The sequence below is a fragment of the Betta splendens genome, chromosome 3 (genome assembly GCF_900634795.4).
Source record: "Betta splendens chromosome 3, fBetSpl5.4, whole genome shotgun sequence".
In the NCBI taxonomy this organism is placed as follows: Eukaryota; Metazoa; Chordata; class Actinopteri; order Anabantiformes; family Osphronemidae; genus Betta; species Betta splendens.
This window is the reverse complement of record NC_040883.2, coordinates 11,831,822-11,843,984: the sequence shown is the minus strand read 5'-3', so window position 1 is coordinate 11,843,984 and position 12,163 is coordinate 11,831,822. Positions and strand designations below refer to the sequence as shown.

Sequence of the window (12,163 nt, the reverse complement as noted above, 5' to 3'; positions counted from 1 at the left end):
AATTTGCATTGATTAATAAAATGTAAGAACACAAGGACAACACTGTTTTCTTTGCGTCTGCCAGACTGTATTCATAATTTCCCCAAAAATAAAGATACACAGATCAACAAATCTCCTATAAATAACTTTATATACAATCATAAATAATACTGCAATTGTAAAAAAGGAAACAATTTTATAATAATACATAGACATTTTCTTTACACAATTACATAAAGACGTCCAACAACTTGTTCTCATAAATACTGTTTCCTATGATGTGCAGCTTGCTCTAAAACTTAAAGCCCACTCAGTCCAGACACAAACACTGATTCACTTCATCTGGAAAACACAACAGGACGTTGCAGAGATTTCTTTTCCTACATTTTAACGTTATACATGGATAAAATCACCCTACACACACTACAGCAGTTACTCCACAAAACTGATTTCAGGACATTCAGTTTCACCACACAATTACAAGACAACGGCAAAAAATAAAAAAGTTGGCATTTTTTGTTATGTATAAACTAACATTAAGGCCATTTGTATTATTAAGACCAGAGGAAGTACAAAGTCTAAATGTTACATCACTAAAGTAGAAGTATCACTTTTTTATTTTTTTTACTCAAGTCCATATTCTAAAACTTGTAAGAACTTTAGATTTGATGCTGTTTGTGTCAAAATTTTACTTTTAGTAAAATTTAAGTACTTTAAACTTAAGTACTTTGGTAAATGTACTTAACACCTGTGATTCGAACAAAGGACCACTGTTACAGGTACGACTGAGAGGCACATGAACTTTCTGACACATTTGACAATCATCTTTTTCTAGACTGCTTTGACTCCTACAGTGAAAACTTCATTTCATTTCATTTCAAAACTGATCAAACTAAACTAACAAGCAGTTGGCAAGCACTGAAAACTGTGAACGGCCCTCAGGTCTGAGATGCGGCGGTGATACCTGATGCGGGCGTCTCATAGATGTGTGTCGGTGAACGCGTTGGGCTCCTTCTTCGCAGAACTTAAGGCTTTGATGGCATCTGCAAACTCGTCTTCCTCCACGTACTGAAAAGAAAGCGCACGTCACGCCTGCAGTGACACGTGACAACCACTGTGACGCTTGGCTTCCATCAACATTTCCATCCTCACCAGACCAGAATCGTGGCCCAGCGGATTGTCCCAGGTTCCCTCCTCCAGCATCAGTGACTTCCTGTCGATCAGCTGACTGACACTGCGGTGCAGGGAATGCTGGGAGTACGCTTTGCCGAGGTCTGGTTGGGTGGGAACCCGCAGCACAGACATGGGGCGGAAGCCTGAGCTGCCGTCAACTATCTTTGTGTCTGCCAGACCCTGTGGAACACAGTAAGAGAATAAAGTACAGGAACCGAGGAGCAAGGTAAGGTAGAGACGATCAATTAGAGGATGCAACAAAAGGGTTAAAAAACAAAACAAAACACACACGCACACAACACATATTTAAAAACATTCTCACCCTATAAGTATGTAGAAAGATCCACAGAGGATATTTATATTACTGAACACAGACCAAGCCTTATTTTACACATCACAATGTCTTCATTGTGATACTACAGTCGATCAGCAGGGGGCGCTGTTTAGCAACAACAGGCTTTTTGGCTGTTATTCAAACGTCCGTTCAACATTCACCAAAGATACAAGCCCACAGCTTTGGTTGAACCCTAAAAATGTAAATGGACCAAATATATTTGCTTCCACCTTAACATATACTTGGACAAACGGCTCACACTAGTTGTGATGTCACCTGTGCTCACCGCTGCAGGGCGTTCGTTACCTGAGTGAGGTGGGCACACGCACGACAACAACAGAAACACAGGAGGCATGCGAAGAAAGACGCCCGCGAGATCTCCTACCTCATTGTAAACAGTGTAGCTTTTAAGTTTAACGCTGCTGACCTCAACACAGTCTGCTACAGTGTCAAACTGCAGGGGGGACATGAAATAAGCATTTAGGGCTTGAGACAGTGAACATAGGAAGGAAAAAGTCCTACTGTGAGGCGCTCGGGGAGGAGCACAGAGCCGCAGTGATGCTTAGAGCACGGCACGGGACAGGGCCGCTAGAGACGAAGCAAGAGAGTCAGAGAGGACAGGAGAGGAGGCAGCAGCAGGGTGCAGAGTCAGAGAATGGTATAAAAACTGGACGGAACAGAGCAATCATTCATTTCAATTAAAACTATGATGTGAGGAAAACGTTAAAAAGACAAGGAAAAACATAAAGAAGTTAATTGGGTGAGTGTTAAAGGCGGATTCTTCTGTTTAAGCCTCCATCTGGATGAAATGCTCCTCTAACATCTCATATATTTTTTATTATATGGGAAAACCAGCGGAGCATTTAGGTTGTGGCTCCCAATTACACATTTACAACAGATGCTGATAAAAAAAAGTGACGCAAAGGGCAAAAATTACAGCTGAAAGACAGTTAAAACTGTTTAATTTAAGTAAAAGCACCAAATAAACCAAAAACCTGGCTCCAGAGATTTTACTGAATAAAAGAAAATGCTACGATTTTAGCTAAAGGCATTTAACAAATGTTCGACTTGCTCCTCTCACCGAGAACGCCTCGCCTCCACCCTTCCTCGTGTTCTGCAGCATGACCAGCGGAGGGCGCTCTCTGGCTGACGGCTGCTTCCTCAGGGCTCTGGAGGAAAAGGCCAACCTCAGTCAGAACCTTTTGTTCTCGTCCCATTTTTGTTCCAAGTCTGGCTGCGCTTGACGTGCTGTACCTTCTGAGAACCAGTCCCAGCAGAAGGGCCAGAAGAAGCAGACCCAGCAGCGCTAGCAGCAGGATGAACCACAGCTCAGAGTAGACCGGGCTCGCTGACATGCCCACGCCCTGTTTACTGTCCTCGGGCTCCGGAGGAACTGCAGGAGCAACGGACGAGCGTTCAAGTGGAACATTCAGGTCCGGGTATGGTTGCGGTGTGCGGTTGTGTTACCGAGGCCCGTGACGGGGCTGTATCTGATGGTGGGCGTACTGGCGCTGCCGCTGCTTGTGGTGCAGGTCACCTGAAACGACAGCGCTGAGAAGAGGCAGAAACGTAAGACAGCAACATCTGGAAGCTTCTCCCGTCAACAGACTTCAGCATGTCCCCTCAAAGGCCTGATTCATGGTTATATGCATTACAGAAACCTTTTAATATGATATAAGATCATAATCTCAGTATCTTATTGGACGTAATTGTTATATGGCTTCTATAAAGCTGCCAAAGCTAATTAACCAGGCAATATTTTATCTTTTATTGGTAAATCTACTGATGTTTAAGTACTGCAATGACTTAATAAATCAATTAGAGACTCCAGCCATGTTTTATTAATTCGTTTAAAATAAACAACACAAACGGTTTAGTCAAATGCATCTTCCTGTAATTACCCCGTGCGCATCTGTAGGTTCATCTACGCTGTTACAGTTTGTACATGGACGTGTACTGGATGTGCACGCGGTCTCACTTTTCTGCGACGTGCGCGGAATCTGGTGGAAGCTGTAGAAGCCGCTGTAGACCCTCAGCTGCCTCTCGGTGACGCTGTACTCCTTCAGGGGCCCGTTGAGGGAGAAGGAAGCGGTCCAGTCCAGCCAGATGACCGTCAGGTTGCTGCCCGCCGAGAAGGGAGCCACGTATTGAGGGGCTGGAGCCAGAGGAAAACACGGGGTGTGTTACCCAGCACCAGTCCCCAGCGAGGCCTGAGGGAGCGGACGCGCGGTACCTTCACTGAGCGTAGTAACCGTGGTCCAGTTGGAGGCAGTGCTGCCCATTTTGTTGAAGCAGGCGACCCTCAGCTCGTAGGTGGAGTAGGGGTGGAGATCTGCACTGACCATGATTTAAGCATGCATCAAGTCCTAACAGCAGCAGTGGCTTCAAACTTCAAAGCATCCTAACAATCATCAGGGCTTTTACCGCACCTGTCACGTTGTAGCTCCAGCTTTTGCCGAAGTAACAGATGTCTGCTGGTCCCTCGACACAAGGGAGGGGCACAGGCTGGGGGGGCTGCGGGCACGGGGACCGGCGGTGCAGCTCGCAGCTGACAACAGGGACAGCGCCTGAGTGAGAACGTCTCAGACTGAACCCTGCACCTCGCTGGGGTCCACTCACCTCTCGATGACGCCGTTGGGGGCCAGAGGCTCGACCCAGGTCAGCTGGACAGAGCGGGAGGTCAGCGCGGCGGGCCGAGGGGGCGGCTGGTGGGCCGGGGGGGCCGCCGTCGTGTGGAGCTCACTCAGGGGACCCTGGCTACAGCACTGACACATGTTCAGAACACTCTGACGTTAAATGTTTGTATGAAAACACAACACACACACACACCATATCCCACAGCGATGGAACAAGTACCAATTAATACTAGTCCCTGTATCAAATATCATCCACACAGCACCATTACTTGGTGGTTACCTGGTAACAGGTGCAGGCCTCTACTCCGATCCAGTACTGGGTGTAAGGTCGTAAACCATGAAGCGTCTGCTGATGGGATGTTCCTTCTGACAACTGTTACAAACAAATGTGTGTGTTGCGACAGTGGATGAAATAGGCCAGAAGGCAGGTTGGGAAGCTCAGTAATATGTCGGTTTACCAGAGTGCGGTTGTTGTGGTCCAGTGAGAACACTCTAAACAGGCTCACGATCCCGTTGGGCCGAGCTGGAGGATGGATGTCCACCACAGCGGAGGTCGCTGACACGCGCAGGAAAAGAGGTGGGCCCACACCCTCCGGTGGGGCGGGTCCTGTCCTGCCATGGGTCCACGGGCTGCTGGACCGGCCGGCTGAATTCACGGCCCACGCCTGCGGGTCAAAGGCCCAGATTAGCCAACGGCGCCGGAGCCCCCGGTCACAAACAGGATTTAGGTGATGATGAATAACAGACAGAAAGTGGCAGCAAGTTCTCCTTATTTCATTAAAATGTTAAATCCATTTCATTAACTGTTATCGATGATGATGGCTCCTCTTAATTACCCCGCATCCAACAGACCAGTGAAAAGACGTGTCAATTCACGGGATCATCCATCAAAACTAGCATCAGCGGCCAGAGCGGAACCTTTTCACCATGCGACGCAACACTAACATATCTGCATGACAATTACTTTTCACCTTCATCAAGGAGTTGTTCACACACACACTCGTACAGAGTAATCGTATTTGTGTGCTTGTGTTGGGTATAATTAGAGGCTGTACACAGCACCGGGTCAGCCAGGGTTGAGATTTGCATGTGTAAGTCATCTGTAGCCTGTCAGAAGTAGTGCAGAAGGCAGATGGATGGGTCGCAGCTTTAATGTTGAAACTGTGTGCCTGTGTGTTTGGGTGCCTTGTTGTTTGCGGCTGGGATCACAAGTTTTATGTGTGCATGCGCCTGTGTTAAGAGTTGAATTAACCTAATAATAGTCAATTAGGCTGTGATCAATCAGACTGATTGATCTAAGTGACAGCACAGATGGACTGAGATGGGAGAGGAAAGAGAAGAGGGGAAGATGAAGAGACTGGGGACAGGGAGGAGGAAGGAGGAGAGAGAGTGGACCAGGCACAAAGAGAGGAAGCAGGAGACCACGCGTAGGAAGCAGGAAGCAGGAGAAGCAGGTGAAATTCTGAGCTTGGTGACTTAAATGTAATGTAAGGCCTCAAATGGACTGAACACCAAAACCAAAAATGGACCAAGGAGAATGGAGGCTGCATGGGGAGGTCCATTAAGGAGGATTGGATTGGATCCATGCAGGATTGGTCTGATTCTGAGCTCCACATGTTGGAGTGTCCACTAATATTATATGAGTCTCCCTATATAAGTCTCTTTGAAAAACTTGGTGAGCTACAGTAGAAGAGTCGATGATGACACAGTAACACGGGTAAAAACTGTACTTGACGTCAGTCATCATTTAAGATATTTGAATGAAATATTCATTAAATGAACAAAATCAGATTTCTGCAGCCACTAGCACTTACAGAAACCTGCGCGAATGTCACCAGTAAGTTTCAGGTTGGAGAAGTCAAAGTCCGTCCTCCAACCTTTTCTGTTTATACATCAGCTTTGGAAGCCAAGTGTCGTATGAGGGGCTTGTATGTGTGTGTGTGTGTGTGTGTGTGTGTGTGTGTGTGTGTGTGTGTGTGTGTGTGTGGTCAGCAAGAAGAATGAATGAACAGAGGCAGGAGCGAGAGCGTCTGGTAGCTAAAGGCAGTGACCCGATGAAGAAAGGTCCTTGTGTCCATGTGCAGCAGGTGGGAGGCAACAGAAAAACATGTAGAAGTGAAAAGTAGATTTGTTTATTATCAAAATGATGATTTTAAGCAGAAAATAGATCAGAATCACAGCCGTAACTTCCACCATCAACCTGATGAGGAAAACGTCCCATTAGCTAAATGAGGCAGATTTACATCATGATATAAATGAAGGGGGGTGTTTTGAAAAAGTGCCTTGGTTTTCCTCTACGCACGTTCGCTGAGCAGCTTCCAAACGAGCACCGTGACTTATTACTTCAAAGAGTTTTAATTTAATTTGCGAACTCAAACTCACAGCCATAAAATGGCTCTACCCAGCAACAACCATGTTCTTCCCCCAGCAGCACCACGGCCCGAGCCTCAACATGACGCAAGGCTTTGGGCTTGATTAAAAAGTTTGTGCCGCGCAGACGAACGAGAGGGAAAAGAGTTGAGCGCTAAAGTCGGCACAGATCACCTTGTCCTTGATCCAGTGCTAAAAGGTAGAACTCATCGCTGCGTCCTTATATCATCGACTCACTTTTTACTGCTTGCTCTCCTTCCTCCTCTGATTGGGCCGCGATTTGGCTTATTAGACACAAAATAAAAATACACCCTGTTGGCTGCCATGGCAGCAAATGAGCCACCATGGCAACAAACGGCTTGAGGGAACTTCCACACAGCGTTCGAGGGTTCCTATTGGACGGCTGGACTGCGGACTTGATTCGTGCGCTCTGATAGGCCGACGGGGCTACTTGGCGGGTGCATCTAGTCGGGGTGAAGGGGCTAAGTTGTGTGAAAGTGGGCAGTAATTAAAACCAAGCATAAAGCTGTCAATAGGAGCTTATGACCCAGTGTAATTAGCCTAATATGATTTCTCTCTCTGCTCTGTGCTGCGCTAAACGGAGCTGACTTATCGTCCTTGTGTACGCCTGAAACGCGGAGCGGGAAAGCGCGAGCGCTGCAGAGGAACAGACAGATTAACAGCTAAATAAAAACAAATCCAGACACATAAGACAAGAAGATAAACAGGAAGGCGGGAGGGTAAGTGATTTGACTGAAAGATCGATGGGGATGGAAAATATAAAACTTCGTACAGAGGGAATAAAATATCCACAAACAAACAGTGGCTTCACTTCTCAGTCTCTGACAGAGGCTCCCAAGTCAACATGCTTGTCCATACACCCCAGTCCTACACGGGCAAACCCTCAGGGGACGTGTAGCGGTCACCATTAAAAGGTCTTTGCAATACAAGCACTGTTACCAAGGGGGGATAACGGCGAATTCGATTGGCTGGCCGGTAATCAGGAAGTGGGTGCTCTGAGGACCCTGTGATTAATGGCCCGGTTGCCCGCCCGTCATCTCCCAAAACTCCTCCCTCCCTCCCTCCCTCCTCCTGTCATAAATTAGGACCCTCGTAAATAAAGACGGCACCACAATCAGGCAAACTCAATCAATTACACAGGTTCTCTGGCCTCGGCTCGCATGTCTGACAGGCACGAATGCTAATGTTATTGTTGCTTCCAGAGGACTAGCCTGTCAATTAGCGCCGCGACACGCAGCACAGCGGCATGAATATGGAGCCCTCCACTTAAACGGCTGTCTGATTGCGTGTGTGCGCGTCCCGCCGCCGCTGATGTGTATGGATGACTGTATTAACTGATGAGCGAGGGCGATCCGTTTGTCTGTGCGCGTGTAAAGTGTGTGTCCACAAACATTTCATTGTGAAACCAGGCTTCACCCCATGTGTCAGTCATGTCGGACTCCATCTCCAAATGAGGTTCACGGATCACAATAAAACATTTAACTCCGCTCTCACGTCCAGAGCAGAGGACAAAAAGGATTAAACAGTTCCATCACAGCGAGGAAATATATCACAGTCGGCTTATTACTGCATAGGAGGAGATCATTTGCATCTTTTGATTATTATATGTGTTAATGCAGCAAACTGTGCCTGTTTGCTGTTTGTACCTGGTACTGATACTGAGTGTACGGCTGGAGTCCGTCATCTCTGTACGTAGTGGAGACATTCTTGTAGACGAGTGTCTCTTCGTCTCCTCCTCTGGTGTCAGTGTTGAGGTCCTGTTTGCGGTACACCTCGTAGTGCAGGATTCTGCCATTGGGCTCTGCTGGCGGGGACCAGGTGAGCAGGAAGGCGGTCTGCAGGCCGGTGCGTTGGTCAGGCTGCAGGTCCAACAGTAGCACCATCTGTCCAGCAGGGGGCGCCTCCAGCGTGAGCACAGATGACCAGTCACTGGAGGAGCAACCCAGCGCTGTGCAGGCCTCTACCCTCACCTCATACCTGTGCACACAAACGCAGACAAAACATACTCACACTATGAAGCGGGTCACAGAGAGAAGGATTCTCATCACAACACGCTCACGCGTTGGAGCACGGTGGCAGGCACAGGCTGCTCCGACTGACCTGTGGTAAGGATCAAGTCCGTGCAGAGCCGTGTGCCGCTCAGAGAAAGCGGGCTCCTCCGCAGTGAACAGTGTGCTGCTGATGCCGAGCCGGACCGGATCTCTCTGGTACACGGTGTAACTCACGATGTCTCCGTTCGGATGGGCTGGAGCCGCCCACTCCACTCTCACCTGAAGAGACGCGCGACGTTCAGGCTAAAAACACAGCAGCGCAGACAGAGGAGCCTGGATGAGCGACTCACCCCCGTGGGTCCCAGAGGTGTCAGCGTGGGGAGACCGACGCCGGCCGGAGCCGATGGGTGGGTCTTTGCTGCGGCTGCTGTGCTGCTCACTGAGCCTTTACTGTTGTTGGCCCTGACAGCGTAGGTGTACTCCACATTTGGCAGAAGGGTGAAATCGTGGTAATGGGTCTCTGTGCCCACATAGACAACCTCTCCGTCTCTGCGGAGCTCGTAGCCCGTGATGACGCCGTTCGGCTGCTCAGGTTGTCTCCAGGAGATCTCTACTGACTCTGACCCAGTGACCTGCAAAGGTCAAAGGTCAGATCAGACAGCCCTTTGACTCATTCTGTAATTAGTTCTAGAAGTGTCGATGATATACACCACACCTTGAGCGTCAGGTCGGACATTCCAGTGGGAGGAGCCTCCTCGGTTACAGTAGACATGGTTGTGCTGGTGGTGCAGCCTCCTCTGGTGCAGGCCGACAGAACCAGCTGGTAAGACGTGTGTGGGAGCAGGCCGGACAGCGTCGCGTTCAGGCCTCTCCCACGATAAACCTCCTCGTTGTTCAGCTTCAGCACGTACTCTGTGACCTCTCCGTTCTGCGTCGGGGGTTTGCTCCAGGAAATCTTCATAGTATCGGATGTGATGCCGTCCACTGTGGGAGCTTCCACCGAAGCGGGCGGCACCTCCAGGGTCGTGATGCTGGTGTGAGGGCTGCTGATGCATCCCTCAGACGTACAGGCTATGACCACGTAGCTACAGAGTGTTAAAATGACAGACGTGGTAGCGGCGGTCATTTAGATGGGAACACTTAAACGGCTTTATTTGAACAGAAAACAATGGAGGTCAAATATTACCTGTATGTTGAATATGGCAGAAGATCTTCATCTGTGTAGCTCAGGACAGTCGGGTCAAAGCTGAATGAAAAACTGACATTGTTCCTCTGGATCCTGTAGGACTGAAGGACCCCGTTGGGCTCCAGAGGAGGAGCCCAGGACACCAGCACCTCCCCAGGTCGGCCCTGGAGGTGAGTTAACGCTGGAGCGGCCAGACCGCGAGGAGGCGCCTGCCTGGTTGTCACGGTTACCCAGGGGCTCTGCGTGTGTCCGGCTGGGTTGTACGTACGGACACTGAACTCGTACTGAGTCCAGGGACGCAGACCGGTCACTGTGAAGAAGAAGGCCTCTGTGTTTTGTGGGGACGGTTCTCTGAAAAGCACCTGTTGGAGACAGATGTGGATGAGTACAGTGATGATTCCAGATGTGCCGCTCACCTGCGTCACCCACCTTCCCCCTGTCTGACTCTTGTTCGTTGCTTCTCCCCTTCCCCACTTCCTCCAGACTTCTCCCGAGCAAAACATACTCTCCAATAGGCCCGTTGGGCTGGGTGGGCGGGGCCCAGGTCAGCGCCACCCGGTCTGCACCGATCAGCAGCGATCTGGGCGGAGGCTGGGAGGCGGGTGGCGCTGCCGCTGTGGTGATCTGCTGAGGGGGCGAGCGTGTGCAGCCAGCCGAGGTGCACGCCTCCAGAACCAACGAGTACGTGGTCCACGGCTCCAGGCGGCGGAAAAGGAAGCTGCGCGACAGCCCGCTGAACTCCAGGTTCCCCTCGCTGTACAAGTTATACGTCTGGGAGGAAGAGTAGGAAAGCAGGACTGTGAGAGTGACGCCAACAAAAACAAGTAGGAGATTTTAAAGCAGGTCCTCAGTCACGAACCGTCACAACTCCGTTGGGGACGCGTGGTTGGTCCCAGCTGAGCAGCAGCGCCCTGCCCTGCTCTCTCTGCTCCACTGTGAAGTTACCCAGGCCGGCTGGAGAAGCCTGCAGGGTCCTGACCCTCACCCACGGACTGGGCACACTGCCTGAAAGGGCACAGATGTGAGTCACGTAGGCAAACCGCTGATCTTACCATTAATGAATGACTCTCAGTCCTACCTGCCCCGTTTACGGCTTCCACGCGTAGACTGTACTCGGTGTAAGGTTCAAAACCATAAACCATTGCTTCTAAGGCAGAACCCTGTAAGAGAGCGAAAGGCCAAAATGAGGATGTGGAGGGGCAGAGGAGGGACGGGCCGTGTGCAGATGCCACTGGAAGCATCGGGAAATTAGCCACGCGAGCAAATCCTGTATAAAAAAAAAAAAAAACACGTTACGTTTTAAAACGAGCAACGTTGAGCCTCAGCGACGTGACTTGGGATTTGCCATATCGGCCTTTTAACGTACAGGCCATGATGAAGTGGGGGCGGCGCCAGAGCAGCGGCACTGGCAGACAGACGGACGTCCCTCGAGGGCCGACGGGAAGCCTCCACATCCAGGGCTTGTGTCACACATGCAGCCTTTCATATCAAACACAGCATGTCTGCCAGTGTCTTTAGGCAGTGGGACCCAGCCCAAGACCCTGGCACACGCAGGGTGTGTGCTTGTGTGTGTGTGTGTGTGTGTGAAACACTTTACTAATTGATAAGAGACGCACTGTTTGTTTCATAAGGCGCTGGTGGGCAATGACTGACTAGTCAGGGAGCGTCTGCGTAAGTGTAATAACGACACAGCCAGCCCTTCTTCAATGTGTTGATTCTGCAGTTTTGTTTAGGTTTATTTATTGTTCAGGACCGCATGTTTTCACACATGTAAAGAGATTAACAGTCACATCCAGACACTTCAACGCAGAGGATCAAAAAGGCCCCGATTCCAACTGAATCAAAGGAACCCCCTGACAAATCAGCGTGGCGTGGCACCAAGGATGAACTGTCTGAACAACCAAAGTGCTTGTATTCACTGGTTTCATGTCTGGGAGCCAACGTGTTTTTGGTCCACAGTATAATAGGATTAATAAGCCCCTCGACACCTAGACACCAGCTAAAGCCTTCCGCAAATCGCAGCACTTCTCAGTAGAGAGGGAGGGAGGGAGCTGGAGAGGGCGACCCATGGGTGGAGAGAGAAAGAGCGGAAAGGGTGAAGGAAACAAAAAAGAGGGGATGGAGTGAAGTATATGAAACACACACTGGGCAGAGATCCAGAGAAGAGGTGTAAAAACGAAAGAGGAAGTAAGAAGGAGCGTGAGGCGCAGAGACGAGAGAGTCGTTGAATGTTTAAAAAACGAGGAGAAACGCTAAAGCGTGAGGGAAAAGAGATAGATGTGGTGGAAGGGGGAGACAGATTAAGTGAGCGAGAATGAGAGATCTCTCTACCTTAAAAGCCGGTGAAATATGTGAGGCATGTGGCCTATAAAGCGGTTAACATATGCACATTGTCAATAGCAGCATCTGGCGCTGGCAGCTTTTATAGGAGCAGAGAGACTCTGCTACACGCCTCTAGATGGCAATACATTCA

The 12,163-nt window shown here is 49.6% G+C and overlaps 1 protein-coding gene across 4 annotated transcripts in view; it reads right to left on the bottom strand.

The window, feature by feature from the left end:
• Window positions 1-45: 45 nt before the first annotated feature.
• ush2a (Usher syndrome 2A (autosomal recessive, mild)) overlaps window positions 46-12,163 on the bottom strand; it is a 126,221-nt gene continuing 114,103 nt past the window's right edge. For 2 of the 4 annotated variants that reach the window (XM_041070128.2, XM_029145281.3), the window contains 20 exons: window positions 10,769-10,850; window positions 10,550-10,695; window positions 10,120-10,461; window positions 9,691-10,052; window positions 9,220-9,589; window positions 8,855-9,136; window positions 8,614-8,783; window positions 8,160-8,490; window positions 4,581-4,787; window positions 4,403-4,495; window positions 4,106-4,251; window positions 3,916-4,034; window positions 3,720-3,818; window positions 3,465-3,641; window positions 2,954-3,037; window positions 2,741-2,879; window positions 2,568-2,655; window positions 1,872-1,940; window positions 1,132-1,332; window positions 46-1,047 (listed from right to left, as the gene is read on the bottom strand). In XM_041070128.2, coding sequence (XP_040926062.1) covers window positions 958-1,047; window positions 1,132-1,332; window positions 1,872-1,940; window positions 2,568-2,655; window positions 2,741-2,879; window positions 2,954-3,037; window positions 3,465-3,641; window positions 3,720-3,818; window positions 3,916-4,034; window positions 4,106-4,251; window positions 4,403-4,495; window positions 4,581-4,787; window positions 8,160-8,490; window positions 8,614-8,783; window positions 8,855-9,136; window positions 9,220-9,589; window positions 9,691-10,052; window positions 10,120-10,461; window positions 10,550-10,695; window positions 10,769-10,850 — 3,597 coding nt within the window. In that variant the 3' untranslated portion in view covers window positions 46-957. Of the gene's footprint in view, window positions 1,048-1,131; window positions 1,333-1,871; window positions 1,941-2,008; window positions 2,075-2,567; window positions 2,656-2,740; window positions 2,880-2,953; window positions 3,038-3,464; window positions 3,642-3,719; window positions 3,819-3,915; window positions 4,035-4,105; window positions 4,252-4,402; window positions 4,496-4,580; window positions 4,788-8,159; window positions 8,491-8,613; window positions 8,784-8,854; window positions 9,137-9,219; window positions 9,590-9,690; window positions 10,053-10,119; window positions 10,462-10,549; window positions 10,696-10,768; window positions 10,851-12,163 lie in introns of all 4 variants that reach the window. The other 2 variants (XM_029145283.3, XM_055507189.1) reach the window with 2 other exon arrangements.